The 27,788-nt window shown below is 39.0% G+C and overlaps 1 protein-coding gene across 2 annotated transcripts in view; it reads right to left on the bottom strand.

Annotated features, from left to right (window-relative positions):
- The window catches only part of ccdc33 (coiled-coil domain containing 33), a 97,502-nt gene that overhangs the window by 51,062 nt on the left and 18,652 nt on the right, over positions 1-27,788 (bottom strand). For both annotated transcript variants that reach the window (XM_088641667.1, XM_088641668.1), the window contains exons 5-6: positions 17,152-17,315; positions 3,387-3,520 (exon numbers count right to left, since the gene is read on the bottom strand). In XM_088641667.1, coding sequence (XP_088497793.1) covers positions 3,387-3,520; positions 17,152-17,315 — 298 coding nt within the window. The remainder of the gene's footprint in view (positions 1-3,386; positions 3,521-17,151; positions 17,316-27,788) is intronic.

Raw genomic sequence — 27,788 nt, 5'->3', positions numbered from 1 at the left:
ATTTACCATAACATAAATAGTACACATATTAATAGTGATTCTTGTTTTTGATTTTTGATTTTTTTTCCCAAAAAATTTGAGATAACAATGTACATGTCATACTGTATGTCAGACTAAGGAAATGAATAGAATCTTTAATATTATTTCATTTTTAATTAACTCAAATGCTCTTATCCTTGGTCATGAATTGACTTCAGGGTGTAAAATTCAAAACAACACGCTTGCACATAATGTTTTTAAAACAGAGCAAATATGAAATATTTACCTCACATAATTCTAAGGAGTAATAAAAATGTACTGCATATACTGTGTTGCAAAGCATAAATCAATTTATAATTAGTGCATTAATGAAGCGTGTGTTCAAGTGAAAAAATACAGTTCTGGACTAAAATTAAATGTGGCATGCTGATTAATAGCACAATCATGCTACATTATTGCAAAAGACTGTTCTTTTACCTCAAATCCAGACTTTCATTTAATAACAATAGTATAAAGGTCCTCATGCAGTTTGGTTGATTAGCACAGCATGTCAGCAGAATCTTTTAACTTTGTGCTAAAAAATAATACTACCTTGAGGGCATTTGCAAAACATTGTTCACCAATTCTGAGACTTTTAGGTTTTTATTAAGTATTTAAGAACGTATGATAGGGTAAATGCATTTCAAAAGTACAACACTCTTTAAATATAAAACTAACAATAAGTGGCTGGAGGCAGAATGTATTAACTAATTCCTCCCAGCAGTCTGCTTGGTTTATAGCTTCAGAATAGCTTTACTATACCTACTGTACTTGTAGGAAATTGCCTACTATAAAAGCTATAAACTAAACACGATCCTGAACCTTATACTGGACTTCTTTGGTTCAATGCAAATAAAATCAAACCAATTGGGAACAGCCAGAGTATGCATGCCAAATGATTCTGACCTTCCGATTATACTGGGGACAGAAGGGTACAATTTAATGTCAATTGTGAGAAACGGCATGATAAACGCATATTTCAAATACTGCACTTTATTTTTCCAAACCATTTTCTGAGCTTCTCAGTACTTTTTTTTTCCAGCCTCTTTTAGTTACACCTGGTAGATACGAGCCTACTAAGCTGATGTGTGAAGGGGTATTACAGTAATTTCAAATTCCTGTGATTGGGATTGAGACAGACACAGGACATTTAGTACCATTTCTCAGCCAATCACTCCGTAGACAGTGCGTATTGTAGATAAATTGCCCAAGATTCCCAGTTATGGCTTTTCAAATGAAAAAAAAAGGGCGCAGGGACTGGGTTTTGGTATAAATGTTTCGGAAACATCTAATTGTCACATTTGTGTATGTCACCTGCTTGTTTGTCTAGCTTTGACTTTCCTGCCCTCCAATAAGGTCACTATACAGACTGTAAAAGAGACACTGGCTGTGAGATTAAGCAGTTAGCCAAACAAAGGAGATGGTAGTGACGTTCAGTAGTTCAGCTTCCAGTCGACATCAGCATTCTGTTCACATCACAGCAATCACTCTGTCTACTCTTTGGGAGAAGCCATTAAACCAAACGTGTAATTATTTTGTCACTTAACAGGCTCAAATCATGCAGCTACAATAGTCAGGCCCATGCTCTGCAATTATTATCAACAGAAAGGCTTTTCAGAACGCTGATTTGCAGAACAAGACAAAGCAATTTCACAGAGAGATAGATTTTTCCCTTTTTTGAAGCAGAAATGCAGAAAAAACTTGTTCTGTTAGTATTCATAGAAGAGCAGTCAAGTGCAAAGCTAGCAGAGAAGCAGCCACTATAGATGTTCCAGTTTTTCATTCTTCCTTCCAATATGGGTAGCTATTTTGTAAAGAAAGGTACAAAATCAAGATGCATGAAGTGTTTGTTGCACTGTGTTTACTTCTCTCATATTTACGCATAACAACAGTGGATTCCGCAGTCATATCCAGCTGGTTCACATCTTCCTACAGTCATAGCTGTTTGACCTAGCAAACCCTTTTATTGTATTCAAATCGAAGATAACCTAAATATCATGTGCGCTCAAGTCAGAGCACACATCCATAATTAGCAAAGAGAGCAATAACCTCAAGCTCCAAGCCCCCAATCACTATTAACCAAGCTTAATATCAGACAAAGCAACAAACAAATACCTAGTATATCTGATGGATGGAACTTGGTTTCCTGTTTTAACAAGCATGTCTTTCAATGTAAATTCAGAAAATTCAGCGTATTGACATAAATTCATCCAAAACCTAGACCGACATAAGTTCAATTAAAAACAATAAGGTTCTACCAGAAACTGTTTTGGTCAGTTTTTCCCATTCAACCCTTAATACATAATGTTTCTGCATGGATTTTATTTGGTAAAAAATATGAGCTGGAAAAACACCAAAACCCATAAAACTAAATGGAAAGGATTATGATGCAACTGAAGTTTCAGTCACAACATAGACAGGAAATCCAAGTCACGTTCCTTCATCAGACGTTCGAAGATGGAAGTCACAATCGGAGGCTTGGTTGTCACAGACTGAGACAGTAAGGTGGTAGCTGGTCTGAATCATTTTTCAGGTGGCTACACAATCAATAAGCAGGGATGACTCGCTTCAGGGAGAAAACAGCATTTAAAACCTTTTCAATCTCTTTCGAACACAATTCTTGCCAACGTAATTTCTGTTTTTTTTATGATTGCCTTAGTCTGGCAGCTCACAAATACCACCTATCGTTGCAGAAAGATTAAACTGTCACTGCGCTCCTGAGAAGTGCAAAGACTTTTTGAAAGCAGAGGTGTAAATGTTCTTAATCAGTCACTCCTGAGTTGGCTAAGAGCAACTTATTTGTCCTGGAGCTTCCCTTGCTCTTTGAATGGTTCTCAAGTCATTCACATCTCTGTATTTCAAGTGTCTAACACACAGACTGGCCTTTGTGCCTCTTGGCGGAATGAAAGAGACAAAGTACACTCATACTGTACCATCAGGTTTAACCACCAGGAATCTTTGTAGGGACAACTGCCCTATAAAATTGAAAGAAATCAAGTCTCTGTCCCCCTAATTTTTTTCTCAAAACAGAACAGACCTTTAAATGCTCACTGAAAGAAATCAGTGCTTATTAGTTTTTATCAGAGAGCCTCCATCGGGGTACAAATCTGTAAAACTATAAGGTTTCATACTTCGTAATTTATGCATGGCTTTCTTAGAAAATGTGAAGACTGCAAAGGTTGTGGGTTAATAAAAAGGAAACTCTGGCCTTGTTCTTATGTGGATTCAGAGGATTATTAAAGTCAGCAGCGGCAGTCGGGCCGGTCAGAGGTCCTGCCCCATTCAGACACACACGCAGACGCTCTAATGGCCTACAGTACATGGCTTTGCTACATGCAATGTACCCGTGCACTATCCCGGGACCTCACCTTCGTTCACGGCCTCCTCTTCCCCCAGCTCCAGCAGCACCCTCTCCCCCCAGGAGGGGCAGTGTGTGGGCTGCTTCACGCTGTGGGTCACCCCCTGGCTGCGCCGGCCCTGCCTCTCGTCCGCCCCACTCTTCCTGCGCAGGGGAACACACACGTGGGGAGAAAAGAGGCAGTTTATTCAGGAGCTGGGAGATACAGTTTATTTTTATAAAGTTTAATAAAGATGAATTGATCCTTTTCCACTGGAGTTGCAGAAACAAGACTCAATTTGGTAATACGTTTAAAAAACCGTCGGCCTCCATACCCCATTAAAAGAAATTGCAAAACGCTCTCAGTCTGATTTAAGTTAGAGATATGAAATACTACGATATTAGATCGGTCTAAAACTGGAGAAGGTTGTGATAACAGGGAGTGAGTGCCGGAAAACAAAATAACTATACTGAACTATTGACATTAATCTCATAATTCAATGATACATGTTATTAGCTGTAGTCTCCTCCTGTTTTAGAATAATGGGAGATATGGTAGCCACCTGCCACCATTTGGCTCTCAAAAATGTTTCTCTTCTGAAACTAAGTCTTTGCATAAAAGGGAATCGGTTTCATAATCCCAGTTTAATCACATGAATTCCCTCCCCACACCCCCCTCCGAAAAACCCCACCAGCCTTAGACAATTTATAAAAACACACAGTTTTTCTTTCTTCTGAGCCTAAGCCTTCTTAATAGGGCTGAGGAAAAGTGCTTGCTGCCAGCCTCCCTTCCCAGACATCTCTCTGATAAGGCCTCATGGGACCTGGCACTCCTAATCTCCCCGAGTGAATGCACAGATACCACTGCGGGATCAGCCAGGTCCAGCGGCTCCCCCCCTCCCCGAGACTGTCATATGAGTCGGTTCACTTGCTGGGATTAGAGGGACCACACACCCCAAACGTAGTCTGGGTAATTTAATGAGTGTCACTTCTGCTAATCGGCAGGATTCGATGCAGCACACAGTTCTGGACTCGGAGGCGCTCTTTTTCTTCGAATATCGCACAGAAAAAAAAAAAGAACAAGTCAGCGTGATAAACCTGTTTTTGCTGGCTGTGTCCCTTTTAAACCTAAACTAGGCTTCCCATATGAGCAAGGGAGAAAAGTGTAATCTGTCACAAAAGTAAACAATACAGACTAAAATGTTTTGCTTTAATTTTTATATTTAAGACATTAACTTTTCTTTTAAAAACATACCAAATACAGCTAACTGCCAGATCATCATTAAAAATAATGCATTGCAGCCAATACAGTCGCTGTTTTACACAGTTATTAATCTTTAGAGACATAATCAAATCTAGACATCAGCTTCCAGTAAATTGTCCAATAAATGTAACCAAAAGCATGGCATTCAGGATGAATGCACAGTGTATTGTAAGCAGAGAAGGCTAGACATCTCAAAAATGAATGTACAAATTATCAAACAAAAACCTCATCAGCTTGCATCTACGAAATGGATCATGTCAATGATGCTTGCATCTACGAAATGGATCAGAGCAATTCAGGGTGTATTCGAAACTGACACTACTCTATTCATATCTTGTGAGACACTTGTGTACAGCATGACCCAGTTCGATAAACTCCAGAAGTATCATGTGATGACGGATGTTTGTCGTTGTTTCAGTTTGGGCCATGACTTTTGAAGTTGATCTCCTCAATATTTGTCCAGGAGCCAATCTCCCATGGAAGGAAGTGTACTGTTCTTCAGAAAAAAATGGGATCCATTTTAAAGTTATGAGAGATCTCGAGGCGTTCTAACAAAAGCAGTGTGTTCGATCAATCCATTTTCTGACCAGTTCTTCCAATTCAGGGTCACGGGGGAGTCAGTGCTGATCCCAGCAAGCAACGGGCACAAGGTAGAGTACACCCTCCACCTCTGGCACACTGCCACACTCACAGAAACGCCAACTTTCCCAGAAGCCACAGTTTTTGCACCGTGGAAGGACACCAGAGCACGCCGAGGAAAGCCACGCTAATGGAGGGAGAACATACAAACTCCGTGAGCTGAACCCAGGGCCCCTGCGCTGAGTGGCAGCAATGGCGAGCACTGCACCACCACGCCACCCTTTGTTGTTAATGTACTTTGAAATTCCTATAGAAGAAATGAGAACGATTTTATTAATTTTACATGAGGGTTATATTTAAATGAATTGTATTACCGTATTTTCCCTCTGCATTTTATTAAATACGTTCTCCAAGATTCTCTTTTTTATTGATTTATACATAACAGCCGATGAATGATTTTCAACATAGAATTGATATAAATGAATTTGACAGATACCATGTACAGTATGAATCACTAAAATGCATGTTATGCTGTGTTCTTGTCAATCAGCTTGCTCAGTTTACAGTCATTTGTGTTTCCCCATAAGGGATTTGCACCAAGTCCAGGTCATAAATTCAGTCATTGGTGTTGTTGATCTTTACAGAGACAGATCCATTAAACAACATCTAAAACATTAGATGACTCATTTTAAAATTAGATTAAAAGTTACCACTTTTTTCCCAACCCATCAAAAGAAAACTGCAGAAGAGACATGGCCTGCTTTAAAACCCTTAAATGAGGTCTACCATTATCAAATACAATGAGACAGTGGACAAACAGGCTAATGAATGTGCCTTGCAAGGAAACAATATTACACAAACACACTACCTTGTTACTCCACAGCCTGCCAATTCATCCTCTGCTCTCAGGTTAAACCTTCATGCTCCATTTCTCTAAAGAACAAGAGCATACAGTAGTTCATGTACGCCATTCATTAAAATGACACTGTTCCAGGAAGAACTATTTACTTCATGTGATGTGTATTTGCTATCCCTGTTTGCCTTTCCTAATTAATGCAGGTTGTCCACAATCTGTAGGACATAAAAAAATAAAACAAATCAGAACAGTGACCAATAAATCCCATTCCTTTTATGTATAGTCTTTAGCCATGTCAAAAAGACTAGAGAACATCATGTGGCATACTTCATATGGTACGACTTTTGTTGCATAGATGGAGAAAGGAAATGGAGAAGCCAACCGCGTTTTGCTATAACTCTTTGGGTGTGTGCGGGGTGGCTGTGGAAAAATGATTCCGTCCTTATAAATTAGTCACCTTATCAAAAGTAAAAAAGTGGCTTAATGACATTCATTTGTTTTTCTTAAGTAATGGGAAGCATGTATACGCCAACAAGACAGGTGGAAAAAATGAGAAATTACATAGTGGAGCCTATTTTTGATTAAAGGATCCATCATCACAGCAATCACAGAATCATCTAAAAATGAACCTGTATCTCCTGTATTGATACTGGACTGTTTGTTCGTTCAATAGCCACTACTCATGGGACTATTAATAACATCATCAGAAGAAGCAATTCAAGCTTAAATAAGCTAAAACTTTGAAATGTCACGGGATAAAATAACAAAAAGTGGAATCTGATTATTTTAAAAGATCACAAACTTCAAACGACAGCCCTCTGTCTTAGATCTGAGTGATGAAAAGGTTAAGGTAGCATAATGCTGGAAGACCGTGTTCGTGGCTGCTTTAACAGAGTTTGAGAAGGGCCTTTAATTCCTCTGCTTTGTTTACTGTTCAGAATGATATCAGTTGTTTTAACGAGGCTGGAGATGTCAGTGTGCATTAGCCCTGATATGACATCACCACTCGGAAGAGTTCATTTGGCAGGAAGTTATTAAAATATATATACTGTCCTTCGTTCTCCCAGCTGTTTGCAGCTGGGAAAGAGATGACAGCCCTGGCTGATAGGTTACTTAAACCAAGGAAAGAAAAAAAAATAGCTCATGTACGTGTTTCGGTTACTGCAACCTTCAGAAACTGCAGTGAGGTTTTTAAATTGCCTTCGGAATCAGGTCACTGCACAGAGTTGCAAATCATTCAGGAAGTTTTTACTCCCTTGTTTAGGGAGTAAAAAGCTTAAAAGTTTAAAAGCTCTTGGAAAACTAAAATCCATACTGCCGTGGGTACTCTCAAATGCACGTCCCTAGTAAATCCTGACTGGTCCCATGGGTAAACGAGTTGGTACTGTATATGTAAGGAAAAAGTCATGCACTCTTGCACAAAAAGAAATGGCAGAACATTTGCTTCAAAAATCCAAGTTGGTCTGACAAAATTGGCACCGTCATATGTATTATAAAGCCTTCTATACTAAGACTCATACCCAATGTGTGGACTCTTAAGAGGAGATATCACTATGAATAAACAAGAGGGAAGCTACAGCTTCTGATTTTGCTCTTTAAATATTTTAAAGTGCCAAAAGCATGAAAAGGGCGATGAATTTATTCACACTAAACCCTAATATTGTATTTTTCCTCTTTTGTGGCTGTCCAAGCATGTGCTTCAGCTAGTGTTTCTAGAACCAGATTTTAAAGAATTGATCATTCCTGGAATTCGTGAGAGGCTTTCCATGCCAAAGAATTCCAAAGTGCTTCTCATACAGAGCTCACTGTAGGATGGGACACACATCCAGGAGGGCAGCCTACACCTGGGGGTCCGAGCACCCTTCTGCAGCAGATTCCAGGAGCTCCACTACACAGCAGGTGGAGAAGTGAGACATTGCTTCACCCATGGAAACAGGGGGGAATGTTAGGAATTTTGTGCAAGCCCTGAGGACACGGAGGACCGCACCCATACTCTTTTGAAAAGCGCCCTGGGACATTGGCGATCCAGAATAACCATTCTGAAGGCTTTTCCAAAGGGCACCACCTTGTGCACCACAGTGGCTCCAGCCACCCCAAAGGCACCTTGGTTTGGAAATTCTAGTGGAGAAGGAAGAGTGCCCCCTACTGTACCAGTCCACCAACACCACCTCCAGCAGCAACCTGTTTCTTTTGGAAGTATCCCAGCCCAGTATTTATTATTCCCTAGCTTGATAACTGAAACCTGATCACACTACAAGACGGCTGTGCTAATGCCTTATGTGTCAATCTGGATTATATACATGGAGGCTATGCTTTCTTGAAAACAGTGTTGTTTCATTGTTGCTCCATAACAAAGATTAAGAATGCTTGCAATTAGGATTCCAATTGAACAAGCTAAACACACAAGAGCAATGGGTTTACAAGTCTTAAAATTAAACTCTGGTTATCTTTATTTCTGCATCCTTACAGTGTTGCATTCTTTATTGACAAAGATTACTTTTATTCAGAGCTGTTTATGCAACAAGGTCCAATCTTTTCAGGGCTCCAAAGGTTTATCACCATTCATCTGGTGGGTGTAACACAATAACTGCAGATACTTATGGACTGAATCCAAATGTATAATCCTCTTTTTAATGAGCCCCTGCAATTTTGTGTTTTGCATTGTAAATTAAGACAGTCATTACCAGCCGCAATGCCAAACATCAAACACTACCAGGCTGTAAATTATTCTCTCTACATAATAGAAACAAATTAACATATTAAAACAACAATGTTCAAGTGACACTTTGTACCTTATTGGGAGTATTTACATTATTAAAATAATTCCCTTCATAATATCTTAAGAATGAAAAAAACTAAATTTGAAAATTTAAAATATAACATGAAGCAAGAAAATAGTGCATTTTGTAATAGATTTTGGTGATAGATGAATTCTCAAACCACAAATGGCATTAAAATGACAAAATATAAATAGTGCAGTGAGTCCGAAAGAAATTGACTGCTATACAGAACAGCTCATGAATTACTTATCACCATTGATTGGATTTTTTTCCTACAGGTCTAAATTACAAACGACACATATGCAGCAGATAGAAATTTCTAGGGAATAAGTCCAGGAGGTGGGTTTCAGTTTAAAAAAAAAATATTGGGCACACTCATTTCAGCCCCCAGCACACAGCATACGAACAGACACAGCAGTTAAACTGAGAGGACTTTGGGCATGAGGGTTGTCTCCAGAGTACGTATGACACCCAACACATGAGGAGACTTGTATTCCACTCAATAAATATAGAGGACTGCATCAGAGGAAGACTTAGTAACATTTTTAACAAGACATTCGGCATATATAACACTCATGTCAACAGACACTAGGTACACTAGTTACACCATGTTAAACAACATTAAAATACAGTTTGGTATGGAAGCAGTCAGTGTACTTGGTTTGGAATTTACTGATTGAAGGGCGGTGTATTTCCAGCAAAAATAAGAGGAAAAGGTGAAATATTATAAGTATTAAAGTAGTTCAACTATTAAATAAAGTGATTTGCCTTTTGTGGTTGACATATGTTTGTAAAATGAACTTTTTTATTGCGGTCCCAGGGTATATACGAGAATATGGGTGTGTTTTTCCAGGAGCAAATTCTGTTTCTGAGCAGCTAAGAGGAAATGTATTTGTGTACTGCACTGTGGAACACCTCTGCTCCCACAGCAGTGAGGGAGCTTGCAGTGCTAACCGGCTTGGGTTCAGACTCAATCAATGCCTGTTTAGCAGAGCATAGTGTCATTTCTCAGCTGGTCTCCAATTTATATTGCCTAAGATGGCTTTTCCAGACGCTCTTACTGTCTTTTATTAGTTTCCTCAGTTCCCCTGCTGTTTCTTCTAGGCAGGCTGTCCATATTACATTTTCCTATAGAGACCTTCTTGGCAAATATTCTGCTGCAAGTAATACATAACTGGTAGATCAATAAATGCATATGATCCCCAGTGCCCAAAGCTGAACACAGATTAGATAGTTCACTGGTACCAAAACCCCTTATATGAATAATATTCACTGCAGTACCAGATTGTAAAATTATGTTCAAAGGGACACATTTAAATACACGTATGATTCAGTTATATATCTACGGTAGATCTTGAGCTTTGACACCTAAAAATTAAGCTTGCCTTTAGCCCAGAGAGGAAAAATGAAATCCTTAACCAAAGTATCAAACGTCCACAATTAGGGTATTATTCCAAAGCAAGATGTGATTCTGACAAAATGAGTACTGTTATACTTACTGTACAGTATGCGTTGTGAACAGTTTCCAACATTAGAGAACATTTTTTATATACTGGTTTGGTCCTTGAGGCTCATTTGACATCTTTTCAGAATGAGATTTTCTAAGAAGCATGTCAAACATTTCAGTAATCTCATACATTACTTAATAATAACCTAATCATAGAAAACATCTATCAAATTGATTAGCATCTTCTTTGATGGTTGGCTAAATTGACAGACCTGTGTGGCTTTTTGTGATCTTTTTAGGATCAAAATATATGCAACCCTGAATTGGATAAAGCTGTTAGAAAATGCAGCGATGGATGGCATTCCAAAGTTAAATGCCCAGATGCTTTTCCAACAGATAAATTCATTCAGCCATTTCACTTGATTTTCACACCAATTTGGGTGTGTAATCATACATTCAGCATTCACAGCACTGGAGCTATTCCTAGAGCTAGTGTTAAGATACACAAAGACGAAGGATCTACTGAATGATTCAGACAAAAATGCAGGACTGAGTGCCTTAAAGGAAAATTATTTTAAAAGACTTGTACAAATACATTTTGAGGTTTTGAATGGGCTCTGTTTGAAGAGGAAAAAAAAGCAAAGAAAATTTTGCACAAGAGCAAAATGCTTTGAAGGTTGTCCCATTAATGAACAAAATAGAACATTAGTTTTAACTCATAGGTTGCATCAAAAAGAACAGTCTGTGAAAAAGGGTTATGATCAGGCATTCAGAAACTGCAGCCACAGTACATCACTATCAATGATACAGACCTATCAGTTTATTAAAAAATAAACCACCTAAAATGGCAGACTAATTGAAGATAAACCCACATACAAGCCAGGGAACGCAGGCTGAAATGAGTAACATTTGGAACTCGATTTATCAGTGAGCTGTAAAATAAAATGTGAACAAAAGGTAAACTCTATCATTGTTTTGTCCCTAGTCTGAGCACCTCTGCCCCCAGACTAATTTGCTTTGAACCCCTTGAGGAGGTAGAACATGTGGGAATAAAGATGTTCTTCTTGCGGCATTCACAGAATGTTTCTTTTTGCACGCTATCAACAGTGTTTCCAGTCAGCCAGTCACCTAGCATGTAGTCAGGTCTGGAGCAGAAAGACAAACCATGTCCTTGAGGCTGAGAGACAAAACTCTTCTCTCATTGTGCCTTTTTTTCCCCCAGACTGCCACTCCCCCCACACCAGACGAACATCACCACATACCCCCGGCACCCCTCCCTGCCTTCTACCGCCCTCCCAGCTCTCAGCTCTAAAAGCTCAGCTTGTTAGATGCCTTCCTTTGCACTGTGGCCCAGCCTGCCCTCTTCCTCCAGCCTCAAAGCCAGCTGCAGATGAAAAATTAATGAATCTGCGCTTGAAAACAATTCTGTTCCATTTGAAGTGGAGCTGTTCATCTGAAGCCACGTGATTTGATGAAGAACCTTCTCCCACATGCAGGCTCCATCTTCCTGTATGTGCTCATCAGAGTCTCGATAAGCAGCATTTTAGACGTGGCCAGTGGCATTGAGGAGGATGATTAGCCATATGAAATGCTAAGGCAGGAAAATATTTCACTCTTGTGGCCAAATAACACAAGTACTGGGCACCCTCTCGCTCTCTCTCACTCTCTTTCTCCGGTTCTTCCTTTCTACCTCTGAATTGGCCTTTTCCCTTCCCCTCAAGGTTATGCTGAAGGATATAATTTATTATTCATTGGCTCCTCATTATTTGGACAACACATCAAAAGGTATCGATACTTATGTGAAACGTTAGTACCGTATCCTTCTGTACTAAAGCACTACTTAAACACTTTTTCGAAATAACTCGTTACCCTCTCCAACACAAAATAAACTTTAAATGCCCAGTCTCATGTTTGGAGGCTAAATAAACCATACCCTACATATTGTTACATTTACACAGTTCTACACATACAGTAGATATGTAGTTGATGCCTGATTTGTAAAACCAAAAGGAAAAAATGAGCTGGTGCATTAAAGCTCTCTCAGTGAATTGCTTATATAAGGCTTACACAGCGTTTGCACACAAAATTATCATGATCAAAAACATCTTGATAAAAGAAAGGAGAAGTCTGTGAGTGTATGACACTCAACTAAACAGTCATAATACGTGAGGAATTACAGTGGTACTGTAGTAGGAACCATGAGTTTAAAATACACTTGCAAAAATGTAGGCTGCTCTGAACTTTTACTGATGTGCTTAAAGAAATGGCAAGAAAGAGCAAAACAGGGATACTATTATAAAACAGCACTCCTGGAGAAAAAAAAAAGATTAATTAAATGTCCAAAAAAATGAGTTTTTGAATTCCACCACCAAAAATCCAAGTGTCTTGAAGGAACTGATCTTCAGGACTGAGGTAATTTGTCTTTCCCTTCCAGAGCTCTAGTACAGTACCTGTTTCTAAAGTAGTCGACTTCATATCTGGACAATTAAGTTCCTTCTCTTCTGAATGAACTGGCCATCAGGAACAACGTTCATTAAATCAATCAAAACTTCATTCAGATTCGTCAAACTTAGATAACCTACAGACTGACACGATGTAGATTGGTGAGACAGAGTAGAAGGAGAGGGGGGAAATTAAACTTTAGGCATGAATCCAAGTTATGCCTGATGTGAACTAACAATTTGTATTTATATGTCTTTAAAAGATTACACGAAGTAAAGGACATTTGGCCTTAGGTAGTTAAATTCTTTCTTCAGCACGTGTGATATTGGATTAGGAGGACATTAATGGCTTGGTTCTGGCAGATCTCTCTGCAATAACATGAAACATGAATAGGTTGGACACTTGAAAGTCGACCTTGATGAAAAATGCAGTGTCCCCCCTCCCTCTATTTCTCTATGGTTACAGAGAGCCAACCTGTGTGCTCGGAATCATTAATGGATGACTGCACATCCAGAAAATGAAGTCTCTATTCTATATTTTTCCTATAGACACTCAGGCATGTGGAAATTGCCAAATGTGGCATGAAAATCATCTCAAGCAGAGCTTAGAACTCTTAGAGGTCCCGTTACAGAGGTACAGTTTGAAGGGGCAGAGGGCCAGGTTAGATGTTTTTAATATATGGCTCTCAATTGTTCTTGTTTTGATGCAATTTGCAATATTTGATATGCATCGCGAACTAACCTCAGTCCTACCTATTTATAATGAAATCTCATATTTAAGGAGTTTGTGAATTCCAGGTTCAAGGCAGCACCCCCTTTGCTTTCCTGCATTGAGAGAAGCTTCCATTTGACCTCCTCAAAAACTCATTCATGATTGAAGCACCCGCTGAGATCAATGGCAAAAATATGCAACAGTGTGAGAAACAGGTGTTTCATGCTTCATATGTAAATAAGGCTCCCATTGTAATAATGATACTTCAGATCCACATTCATTTCTCCAAAAAATTGACAATATTCATGTATTAAGTGATCTAGAAATCTCCCTTTTATGTCCCTATTCCATAAATACTGTATGTTCTGCTCTTCAACTATATTTGCAAATGTTGGCTGATGCATTGGATTTTCAAATCCTACAGAACCAGCCACTGGTACTAATTATACCATGAGTAAAGCTATGCCTTCTTGTTCATCTTAGGCACTAATCTGGTCTGCTAGTTACTGTGCATTCACTGGTGAAAACTGGTGGAACAATCAAATGTCTGTTATGGTGGGCTGCTAAATGTAAAGCATGAACACTTTACATTTAGAATGTAAACAGTGTTAAAAAGCCACCACATGAGAAACGTATTTCTGCATGATATATATTGACTTAATTGAGCTTATAACATAAATTGGAAGCTTCATTCACTCAGTGTACATAATTCCATGAGGTTAACTTAAAATACACAGGGTCCTCTCTAAATTGACTTTTAAGTGCTCTAACAAAATTAAAAATCCAATAACATAAGCAAAGGTCATTGGTTTTATTCCAGACATAAATAATTTTTGCAACATACTGATTACTTGTTCCCTCAACATAACACAGTGTCTTACAGGTTACAGTACAGTTATCTACCATCATTAATGTGTTCCTGAAAGGACAGAGGTGGGGGAACAATGTTATACTTACTGTATACTGTATATAACATGTAAAAAGTGTATCATAAAAGAGTTAACATGGACAAAAAAAAAACTCCTCTCTGTCAGCAACACGAATGAGCTTCAGGTGTGTACTTTAAGAGTAAGATCCTCATTCAAACACTCATCTGTGAAGATGCACATGCTGGATCTGCATGGAGCTCTGCAACTTAAATTCTACTCTTAAAAAAAAAAACAAAACAAATATTTGCTGTACCCAAAGAAAGCTTCTAATCCTTTCTGTTACCATGCTTTGTGCTCCTGATGTGAACCAGACTCTTCAGCAGCACTTCTGCTGTAGATAGACAGCACATCGGCAGCAGGAAACCGCAGTGCATTCTTCAGCAAAGCTGCTCTTGCTCTGGTTTTCTGTCTGTCTGAGGGACTGGCCTCATGTGGGCGAATCCATAGGTACTGCTGTGTGTGATTGTATTATGAAGCACCAGTCTGCATCCCAATAAAACCTTCTTTCATAAATAATGAATAAACACGTTTAGTCTTCCCCACATGGACACAGGGTTCTAAATTCAAAGGATATGAATCCAGTGTGCTTCAGCCATGTTAGGACAAAAAAAATAGAATGGATGCAGATATTTTCTGGTGAGGAAGCCTTTCCCTCATTTGCTGATGATATTGATCTCTTCTTGTCTTCTTCCCCCTTGGGAACCTTCAGTGCATCACCCCCTACTCCGCCTTCTCAGCTGCATTCCCTGATCCAGCACTTTATTCCCCATGCTTTGTGAAATCCTGATTGAATTTACTGGTAAGAAGCCCTCATGGAAGATGCATGAGTGTTTGCGTGGCATTAAATATTCAGAGCACCAATGAAGACTAAGATTCTCCAGTCAGTGAACTCTCAGAGAGATGAGAAATAGAAAAGGTAAGATTGAACATATTTTATATTCAAAGGAAGTCCGACCTCTGTTAACTGACAGATAATTTCAATAGGAGCACAGTCATAGAACAATTCGATCTTGCCTAAGAAAGATATCTGGACAACCAACACATTATACTGATCTATTATTGTAAATTCTAAGGGATTTCCCTCTGGGCAAACTGTGTGCAAACTGCCATTGGTATTAATCTGTTGTGCAGCTTGCAGTTAGAATGTCCATACGTACTGTAGAACGAGGGCCTCAGTCTTGCCTAGATACTGTAGAAGTAAGAGCAGTAAGGTTCAAATGGCAGTCCATTTCTATTTTAAGGAAGTAAAGGCTTGAATAAAATGTGTGCATTTGCCATCTCAACACTTTAGGTTTTAGGCCCACATTAAATACAAGCCTCAACCTCTCTGCCTATCACAAAGTACAAGCCCACAATGTGGCAGTGGCAACATAGGACAAGCTTTTGGCAAACAGCCCCATTCAACTGCTCAGCGTAAACGTTGCAGTCAATGGGAAAATGAAAGCTTTGATTTCACTTGGAACTCATATATACAGTAAGTGGCCCAGTTCACTTCACGCATGCTAGAACTGTGGTGGATAGAGAGAAATGTATACTGTCAACTCAAATCATACTGTTAACAGTGTGTATATTCATACTGTCAGATGTCATACAGTAGGTATATTTTATGTTTATCTTATTTACAGTTTACCTTACTGAAATCTACAGTATATTTTAGAAATGTCTTCATGTCTGGAATTCCAGAAGATACAATAACATTGTGCATCTAATAAAAAATACATGCATCTGTAGCAGGTGACATGCATTTATTGAAATGCTTTAAAAACTAAGGTGCATTTTCATTCCAAGGCCAATGTAACAGGTCTATTTATAGTTAATGTGTTAATTATTCTGCATTCACAACATCCCACTTTGAGATGGAGCAGATGGCTAATCTGACAGAGCAAGCACAATTCAAAAGCAGCAAATAAAGGAGAGGAAACTTGACTTCTGAGGTATAAGGTCTGAGATGTGGTCGACTGGAGAACTGCCTGTCTGTAAGGACATGTTTGTGTCATTTTTACAAAATTGATTTTTATCTGCTACTGCAAACCATGACAATGATTAAAATAAGCCCCTCTCCTCCAGAAAATAGTAAAACAGCAAGAAAGACCAGCAAATACTGTTTGTAGAGACATAGACTTAATACTGTATCTATTGTAAAGACATAGACAAGTTTTAAAATTCTGACAAGTAGAACCCCAGTATAAGTGTTCTTCCTGGGCATGCTGTATATAATTTATTAAAACTTCATCCCAATGGCATAGCAAATTAAAAAAATAAACTAGAAAACGGCAAAAAAATAATAATATTTTCACCATCCAGGTCGCAAGTCCTCTTTTTGAAAAAAAATTGGCTCTGCACAACCCGTTAATGACCGTTACAATGCAAGTGAATGTGATTTCACCTCCAGATTTAATGAGTTTTCAGTTTGCTCAGACTAATGCATCCTAGATACTGAATCTTTCATTTCCCAAAACGAAAGCGTACATTTTATATTATCCCTTCTGAGAACCCTAAATAATTCTCAGAACCAGCGGCCTGAGGAAATACAGTAAGGTAGTGTGGCGCAGCTTTCTGAAACTCTTTCGTGAAGCAGTGATTAAGTTCTCTCTCGTGTCACTCTGCTGAAATATTCCAAGCCAGCCTGGGCAGAGGCAGCCAGCTGTAAGGCAGGGTCAAGCAGAGCAAGCGGCACAGGACCACTCAGGATGGATTCAGGACACAATCGGGGAATGAAAAGAGAAACTACAGAAGGGACCCCGTGGTAGTGTGCACTGGGCAAGCTGGCAGTTGGGCCGGCACTCACACTGTGGCAAAAGCCTGAGGCACCGATCCGTCACTCAGCGGCGGGAGGGAGGTGGCTCCGTGCAGGATGATGGCGAAGGCCTCTCTGCCAGGCCGAGACACATGCCGGTCATTAGTGAGAATGTCGTGGGTGACCTCATTGCTCCCCAGGGGCGCCTCCGTCACCTACAAAAGAAAAAGAGGTCACCATTAATCACCAAGACCCGAGCCTTTCAATTTTCTGGGCTCTCCAAAATCCTTTCATTCTGACTCAACACAGCCTTTTGGGATTTCCCTCTGCCCCTTTCATCACTTGGAAAATTACACTATAGAAGCACATCACCTCTAGAAGGGGAAAACTGCCTTTTTTTAAATCCCTACACCTTCCAGAGTAAAACAGTCTCGTAGTTATTCAGTTTTAGGGTCCTTCTCTAAGTGGTATGACTGGACACTTCACTCATTAAACAATCACTCTCTGCTAGCCAGTCATGTCCATGCTGTCGAAGCCGATACCCTGGCTCTTTTCAAGAAATGGCTGGATGAGATCCCTGGATCAGTTGAGTACTAACTACCCACTACCAATCGACCAAATGGCTGTCTCTCCTTTGTAGCCTTTCTTATGTTCTTAAAACTGAAAATGAAGATGAATGCTCTGTAATACTGTATGGTTGTCTGTAACACATGTCTATATATCAAATGTCTTATTTTTAGGAACATTAAATAATTTAAAGAACCTAAATTATCATTGCAGCCCCTAAGTTAAAGTCACTTATTAAATGAGAATTCAGTAACTCACAGAGCAAAATCTCCTCTTTCATGGCTTTTGTTGTTTCTGATAATCAGGGTGCACAGACCTTTCTTACAATCAAGCCCAATAAATCTAATAAAGTTGGTTTCTAAGCAACAGGTAATTATATAATACATGTTCAATCATTCACCAAAGTGTCTAAAAGCATTTTTTAAAAATCAATTTACATCTAAATCACATTGCAACCTTGAAATACTCGGCTCAAAGCCTGGGAGAGAAAAAGGTTACTTTTCAACCAATATAAAAGAACACAAATAATTATTTGAGTACAAAGGATTACATCCGTCTTCAAGTCAAGGTCCCTTCCAGACGAGAAAATAATTAACATTCTCCCCTGCAAAAGGCAGCTTCCTTGAACAAGGCGGGGATCTGCTCAATAAAAGATTTTCGGGCTGGGGTCTGATTCTTCATCTCATTCTCAAATGCTAAGCCCTTGGAAAGAAGCTGTATGAAGCGTACTGGGTAAAACCAAATTCTAACACACAAGCTCAACAAAAATGCAATTATCATGCTTTCCCAATCAGACATCAGGCTTTATTCCACAATATGTAACTTAACCAAAAAGCATCTATTGCACCAATGACACTGTTTGATTTCCACTCCTTATCAGGATTCTGAAGACTTGACAAATACCTTAATTTTCAACATACTGTATCTGGAATGAGAAGAGGTGTTAAACAGCTTCTGTGCTTACTGGGATATTATCTGGATAATAACACCCTACACATTTCTGTGTTTCTGTTCCCTTTACAAATATATCTACTGAACAACCCTTATTTGCATTCCTTAATAGCAATTAAAGGACGCTCTCAGACATGGGGTGGTGAAAATGACTAAACCAGCAGATGTATAACTTGGAGACTGAGGGAGAATGAGGGAACACATCGCCATTGGACCTTACACAAATGAACATCTTTTGGGCATATAAGAAATCTTTCATTTCTTCTTTACAGCCAGCCCTCATAATTCATTTCATAAACATTATCTACTATCAGAACTACTGTACCTTTCGTCTGCTGAACGTTGGGATTCATGGATTATAATTAAAATAAGCGTAGCAGAATAAATTACATTACACAACATGTCCTTGAATTCCAGATTGCTTTTGCCAGCTGGGGTCCTTCCGTTCTAATTTAATATTTAATTTCAACGGACAACTAATGATCTCTTTTGCATCTGAGACAGGTTCCCTATTTTTCTTTATCTGAGAAATTCCAGGAAAACAAACTTAATGCAAAATGATGAATGCTGGGTTACATTAGCAAAATAGGGAAAGAATAGAAAGATTTCTGTTACAGTATTACTGTAGTCATCAGCCACTCTCCTTTATGCTATAGGCAACAGCATCAGAGTGAATTCTAATATGCTGCATTCATCGCAGCCATTTTGTCTATTTTTCTCTGACAGTAGACAGCATGGTACAGTATGTTTAAGTTACTGGAATGCTCTGCTAGAAGTGCAGTGAAAGTCCTGACACCATCCTCCAGCACTCATCAACTGTTAGGGGTAGCTTCACCCTTCGATATTGTTAATCAATAATCTCCATCATACAGGCATTTCACTTTCACCCTGGAGCCCACAAGGTTATATGTTGGAAATCCCCTTTGATTTCAACTGGCCCAGAAAACAGTGGAACTGAAGAGCCGCAGACGAAAGGTCTGATTTCCCCCTTGTGCACAGTGGCTGGTCCAGCCTTATTCATATCCACTGGGACTCTACCCAAACTGCACCATGGCGTTGCATCAATCTCCACTCATGCACACCATAATGGCTTAGGTAGACATCGGCAAACGTTTTGTACTCTGTTCTGTGCCTTAAATGCAGAAAAACAGAAGACACAATTTTCTTTTCACTTAAGTAACAGGGGAAATTCAAAATAAGTCCTCTTCAAAGAATAAAAAAAAACATTTACATAGAGGGTTTAGCATCTTTGATTTCCAGCAATATGAATTTACAGCAGCTAGCAAAAACAAAATAGCAACTTCATATCTAAAGATTAAAAATAATTTAAGAGAGACAGCAGTTCCGATGTTAATAAAGATCATCATACAACTTGAATATTCAAAAAGAAAAAAAAGTCTATTAACTGCCTATGGGGCTTAATGACATTATGAAGGCATGCAAATCCTAAATGACGTATTCATTCCTGGGGTTTTGGTAATAGCTTTTTTCCCTTGTGCATTGCATCTGATACAATAAGAGCATTTTACATCTCAATAATGCCATGATGCCTTTACCTTGCTTAGAATGGTGCATAGCAGGCGAAATGGCACTGTAGGTGCTAAAGCCAATAGGGCACGCAAAGAGTTAAATGCTCAGACCTGCAATGCAGTGCTAGATTACTCATCCCTTCTAACAAGCAGGCTCTGTCTGGAAGACCGACTCTGGGGTTACTTCAGTGGAGAGGCCTCCACAAAGGTGGCTCAGAATGGATGGAGACAGGCTTCAGTCAAGCACGTGACCCCTCCTGGGACAACCAGCCTGGTCAATAATTCAGAGTCACAGAAGAAATTTCATAACCACAGAAAATAAATGGGGAGGTTGGGGGTTGAAAGGACGGAGATAAAAGGAAAAAGAGGGAAAAGACAGAAACAAATGAGGATTGGGGGAGAGGAGGAGGGAGGATAAGGAAAGTTGTGGGAAAGACAGGGATGTTGGCTTAGAGCCTCTAGTCACATGGTCATCTCCAGTTAATTCCCAAAGCAGCACTAATGGCCTTGTCCTGTCAATCTCCTGTGGTTCTTTTCCCCCATAGTAGGACAGAGATTGCATTTGCAGAAACGTGTTAGCTGCCTCCTTTCACAGCTTCTAAAAATTTCAATTTCACGTTCCTTCCAAAACAAAAAAAAAAGCTGTTGCCTTGATGGGAAGAAAACTCTTCTAACCTCCTGCATGTCTGAGGTTTTTCCTTTCTGTTTGAGGGGAGAACTACTGTATGAAATAAGCGCTGTGCTACCAGTGGAACACCGGTAAGAAATGCAGCAGGCATTCTGTAATATACAAAAGTACCAGAAAAAAACAATCGAACATTGAGGCTCATTAGTGGGGTGAGAATGTTGAAGTTGTCTTGGTTTAATGAAGCACAAATCACAAATGATTAAAAAAAAACACTTTTAACAAATCTTCACTTTGAGCACCACAAAGAAGAGAAAATTAGAAGAGTATTGGTAATTTATGTCTGACATAATAGAAAGCAGGTGGGCAATCTGTAACTGTGAGAAAGCCTATTAGAAATGCAAATGAATAATGTTCAAAAACAGGTTTACTGCCTGCTTTTGTCCTTTTGTTTAAATATTTTTCAACAATTACCGAGGTTTAAGACAATGGAAAAAAACAAGTATACCAAAGTAGAATTTTACCACAAATCCCAAAAACGGTCATCAGGTTTTGTAAATGTTTTTTTTTAATTGATAAAGATATACAGTAAATATACAGAGAAAAAACATCCTGCAGAAGTAGTTTTATATAGTAACACTTTGCATTTAAATATGATATTTATGCTTTTCCATTAGCTGAATGTATAATTCAAATTAAATCTCAATTTAATCTGAAGGTAACAGTACAGTAGATGTTTAAATGGCGTCTGTGCTGTTGCAATGACAATTATTATTACACACATGTATGCTTGGTACATGCCACAGAACTTAAAAGGAAATATAATTTGTCCCGCAAGTGATGGTGGCAAAGGCAATCTCATACTCATGACCTATCCTTTATTATGGCTTGATTATCTATTTTTACATTAACAAATAATACTCTGGAGTGAGAAACTCCCTTGTCTACTGTACCAAACTGTAATTTTCTAATTAAAATTTAAGCTGTACTGTGTAAGCTTTCTGTTCAATTTGCTTTTGAATGTAATCTGTAACAAGCTTCTATTAATTTGAAAGACACTGAAAGACTATAATTGAGTAATTAGTTCAATTGGATAGCAAGGGGTTTAAGAAACAGCTTAAAGCACCCCGTTCAGAACAGGTCCCCCTGTCGATTTCCCATGAGGACTGAGTGCCAGAACAGTCGTCCGACTATAGCTAAAGAGGTTACAAAATGAGTTTCCTGATATTACATGGTAGTGAAAAGTTCAGCTCTTAAGTCCACCAATTCCATCCATCCTTTTTCTAACTGCTTTATCCAATATAAGATTGCAAAGGAGCCAGAGACTATCCTGGCAAGCAACAGATACACAAACACACACACTTACACCAAGACAAACTGTACTGGTAGGTTCACTGGCTTCTGGGAAAATTGGACTTTAAGTCCACAGCAATGAAATGTACATGTACAGAAGTGAATGTGAAGAGTTTATTATTGACTTGCTTTAGCGTTTCTGTAAACGTGTGATACAGCACATTTAATCGAAGGACAGAGAAAAACCAGATCGTAATCCGAAAGTTAAAATGCTGATTCCCATTAGCAGCATCTTAGACAACTCTGTAATCATGAAATGGAAAAGCTAAGGCATCAAAATGCGTTTTGCTTACAGATCCTACAAGTAATTTCCTGCCCTGGCTGGCGTTGGTCCTCTCCCGCCTGCTGTGTGGTGTGATTGCGGAGTCCACTGAATTAACACTGGCGCTTCCATGAAAAGGCAGCCTGCCGAGTCCACAAAACAAGCACTTACTGGGAGACAAGGGACGTCAATGGCAAGGCAGAAGTAACGTTCGGCACAGTAAAACAGCGGCCAGACATTTCAAACTGAAGACCTTGAAACCAGAAAGCTTTTGTTGTCTCTTATAGGTTGAATTATTTGCCTTACTATCATACACATTGCCATAGAGATACTTCTTTAGAGATAAAAATGCTGCAGGCAACATGAAACCTATAACAGACACTCCTTTCTCTCTGCGTTCTACGATTTAATGTCAGGCTCGATTATAAGCCTTGGAGGTCAATTTCCAGATGGCAGTCTGATGTTATTTCATTTACTTTCAGCAAAATGTAACTGGTTTATTTGTCAAGAGAATACATTTTGGTCACCAGTAATTCCGTGTGTGTGTGTGTCTCATGTGCAGGCACATATTTCCATTTTTTATTGGTTTCTAAAAACACAGGGAATGGTTCATTATATTAGCTTACAAAAAAAAAAAAAAATTGTTAAGCTATGACTTTTTCTTTCCTCTAATATTAAATAATAGTGAGGTTTGCCAATCTACTCTCATGCATAATTACCCCACCACAAGGCCCCTGTACTTATTAATTCTCCAATTACTTGTATACTGATAGTTGGTTTACGTAGTGTTGTATTTTTTTGTGCGTTATTACATTATCTGTTTCAGTAACAAATTTGGGATTGTTTGTACAGTATGCACATATATGAAACACCCTATTAGGTCATATGTTAAACAAATGTATTATTAGGGTAAAGTCTGGAGAAACGCACAGGGAATAGAAGATCAAGTATGTAGCTGGGTCAGCATGCATAGGCTGCAAAGGAACAGGTAAAGTTTTATTCCATGCTGAAAAGATAAGAGACACAACCACGGAGCCTTTTCTCTTCAGCATAGAATCAACTTTTATCTGTTCCTTCAAATAAGGGAATATACACAGTTCCCTCAGTTTTTCATGGGTGCTACAGTACCTTCTGCTTATGCAATTCCACAGTATAACTGCTTAGATGATGTAGGATTGCCATATATGTTTTAAATATACCATCAGTCCCATCTGCTTTCATTTCAAACCACTTGAACGCCTGGAGAGAGAGAATTATCAGCAGACCTGTTAGTTTTTAAAATTGACTTTATTTTGCAATTGGTTGGATTGTTCTACCACTTAAACAGACCAATTAAATGAAAACATCCTACTATACAGAGAGCAAAACAGAAGTCATTAATAACATCACTATACACAAAATAATTTGGAGAAAAAACAACCAAACTGAGGACTTTAATTTATCACACACACAAAAATAAGAGGTTGTTCAGCCTCCATTAAAAAGCCACTCTAGTCGCTGAAAGGTAATAATTGCCTGCGCCACTGTAATTAGTAATAATAAGGGCCTGTTTGTAGTGACTGTACCTCTAGGGCCTGCTGACGAATTTCCCCTGCAACCCCTACCCCCTGATCCTCTCTCTGGGACCTCGGTATGTAAAAACACAATCTGTCTGAGTGCTAATGAAGGCACGAGTGATGTGACCGGGGGCTGCTTTTCCAGCAGGCTGCTTTGGAACTCCTGCTGTTCCCGAGGATGGGATCGTTTCTTCCTCGCCTGCGTGCAGAGAGACGTGCCAGGCGAGCAACAGCCCGAGCAACCTGAAGATCGGGGCTCCTTTCAGCTGGAGGGGGAGCTGGCAGGAGGAAGCTGTGTCGCTTTCAACAGGACTTATTGACCGCGGTTTGAACCCCAGCTTCAGGTGTTGCCTGATCCTCTCTCTCCCTCTCTCCTTCTCTTGGGAAATGGCTTTTCCAAAAAAGCTGCTTCAGCACATGCAGCCATTTAATTGGGATTCGCTCACAAATTATGAGCTTGAGATGGAGGGCGTTGGGGGGTTGAGACATCAATGACAAGAAATGCAAATATATTTTTAAGCTCTGGGCTTTCTGAACCTTTCTTTTGAAGCAATGATTCATTGTAATATGTATATCCCATGTGAAAATGTCACGATTTAGATCATGCTCAAGACAAGCAGCAATTTCTACATGGTAATTACTGTACATTACATGCTTCTCTGAATTAACAGCCTTTTTAAACTATACAAAAGTATATTTATCGAGGCATATCTAAAAACTTACATGTTGATTTTCCACATCAATAAGATAAATCATTTTTGTCATTAAAAAAGTAAAAAAAATAAGTCGTAAATTGCAGGCATAAATTAACGTAAAGAGACTAAAGAAATTCTATATTTAACATTATTCATATACCGCATTTAAGAATAGCAGTCCTACTGAAGACAAGAATGTCTTAAATTGTCAATGTGATGTAAATTATTGATAATTACAGTCCCTTATAATTTAAACCACATCATTATCATTGCTGTGATAATTTAATGCAAATCTGTTTTCTTATAAATATGTGTTGCAGTAGCACTGGTGATAATATATGAGAATCACAACCAGTGGAAACATGCATCCAGCCACACGGCAACATCTACTGTATCTTTTGCCACCCGTTTCATACAGATCCGTTAATCGAGTGATTAACGGATGTGTTTAGCACTGAAAACCATGCAGAATTCATCATTCTGAATAAGGTACCAGGCAGCATACACAGTGGATTATAAATATCATTTAACAGGACCACATAAAGTAATATAACACTTGCAAAAATGCTATTCATTTTGTTAAACTGGTTCAATCAGCTAAGCACGTTTCCCTAGCCTGAAATAGCCTGACCTCATCATTTCTCATCTGCACATCTCAAAGAACAACAAGGAATACCCAGGCGACAGCAGTTGGAACACGCAAGTCAGAAGTTAAAATGAAAATGGAAAACACATTAAGAACACAAGTTATTCTACAGTAGGAAAGAATATGAATTACACTACCTCTTGTCATATCACAATGTCGAGGGTGCAAAACCAACTAGAGCGGGGATCTGCAACCCTGGTCCTGGAGAGCCCCAAAACAGCAGGGTGTGAAGGTCACTATTCAATCTCCAACTTCTAAGGATGTGGAACAATTCCATTGCGATCAAATAAACAGATCATTCGTTAAATTAAATAATGTAGAGTTCAGTTAGGGTTAAAATCTAAATATTCTTCAGCTCTCCAGGTCTAAAGGTCTCGTCATTGAACGGATTAGTTGCTTACAGGTGTCATCAAAACTTCAAAAACAGGTGACCTATAAGAATAACTGAATTCTATATACCTGTCCAGGATCAAGGCGTGAAACACCCTGATCTTTAGTAACAAAGCTTCCAAATCCATTTTTTGTGTGTATGAAATCGAAGGTAGTAGCCAGGGATAGTTGTTTCAGCGTTATTACAGTTCATCAGTGTGACATGGCGAAGCCTGAGCAGTTTAATGTGAACCAGATTTAGTCATTTATTTCAACATTTCCACCCCCTCAACATCGTGAAATGGAAAGAGATCACTGATATTCATCTCTATAATTCATAGCCACTAAAGACTCTAACAGCACACAATAACCCCGAAAGGAGTTCCTTGCAAGACATACACTGTATATCGAAGGAGAAATGACAGTGTATACATGCAAGCAATAAACCCAGAGCTTTAATTCATTCAAAGTAATAATCCATAATCCATCATGGCTGGTCATAAGAGCTCTAGAAAACAATTCTGACTTTGATTCATCAGTAAAGCATTTCACGATAATGTTCTTCTGAACAATTCTATTCCAAGTTCCCCAAGCGTAACATTGCTCCAATAGTACCATTTCATAAGCACCTCCAAGTTCAAACTCAGCTTGTGTGCAGAACAGTGGGATGACACGACCAAACTCTGTAGCCTTATTACCATTCTAAAAGTCCGATATTTGGAAAGATACTGTTTAAGTGACAACATACACCACTGCCTTGAATCAGCACTCCATACCAGCAACCTGATTCATTTTGCAAAAGGATTTGATCAGCAATTTAAATATCCCATAAATGTCATTCAGCATATACAGTAACACAAAAATTGTGCTTGAACCTGGTTTTAATGACTGAAACACCATTGCATAAATATACAAAAATCTAGTTTTAAAGCCAAAGGATTTTCCAAACTTTTCTGCAACTTTGTATGATTTATCAAGACAAGCACACAGAAAAATTGACAAAATAAATTGGTGTTTACAACAAAAACACAGATGTGATTGATTATAAGACACTATGCCGGATGATATATGTGCATTGGAAAAGGATACATTCGATTCCAGTAGCAGTGTTGCACTGAAATGAGTCCAAGGTCAAGGATTTAATTATAGAATCCAGAAAGAATGCAAAGGGATTAGCGCTGTCTGTAATTGTTTGGTATGTGCCTAGGATCTGCTCTCCTTAGACCCTCTGTGATCACGTTCATCAAGACTGATGATCCATTTGGTTCTTCTTGAGCAAATACACTGAAACAAGCTGAAGAGTAGGATAACAAAAACAGACAAAAGGCTTTACACTGATCAAGTAACAAAGCCATGTAATTTGTCTGGACAGGTTCGTTACTTGTTTCATCTAGGGTGATTTTACAGTTGTTTGAGAAGTATTTGGATTTAGACAAAGCAAAGAAAAACAAAAGCATGATGGCAGAGGGACCCTGATTTCCTGGTGTCAGAATGTACTGTATCTGGTCATCTGATCCAAACTTAATCCCTCTGCCTCACTTGCACTTGCTCATATTACCATCCTATCCTATTCTCTTTTCCTGGAATTTCTCCTCAGATGGGCTGGCGAAAATGACCCTATGGTCATGAGCATCTCATCTCCCGCTGTCAGATCGATTCCGGCCTTGTGTCGCTCCCTGCCTCCCTGATGCCTTCCATTGATTTCACTGTTTCTGGTGCAGTGGAGGCCAAGGTCCCATGATCTCACTTTAGAATGACCTTTGAACCCACTTTCATTCGGAGTTCGCCAGCTATTGACCAGGTTGCTAAGTGGGGCTCACTCCCATCCAGCCTGGTTTGGGAAAGGCTCACAACCTTTCCGTTGTTTTAGTGTCGTTAATGCTCATTGAAAATGAAATGCGATTCATGTACAGTAGTGCACTGTGTTGATAAGGCGGGCTGTTTCACTGTTACCAGAGAATGTATCTATCCACAAGGGCAGGAAGATACAAGTAGAATGGGAACCTTTACTAAACTGGAAAGATTTCAGAATCCTGTTCAAAGACTGCTTATAGCATACACTGTAACATCTAAGGTCCTGACTCTCTGTGGTCATTAAAAAATCCCAGGGCGTTTCTCGAAAAGAGTAGGGGTGT

This window comes from Lepisosteus platostomus, chromosome 7 (genome assembly GCF_059453375.1).
Source record: "Lepisosteus platostomus isolate fLepPlt1 chromosome 7, fLepPlt1.hap1, whole genome shotgun sequence".
NCBI lineage: Eukaryota > Metazoa > Chordata > Actinopteri > Semionotiformes > Lepisosteidae > Lepisosteus > Lepisosteus platostomus.
This window is presented reverse-complemented; position numbering and strand designations above follow the sequence as displayed.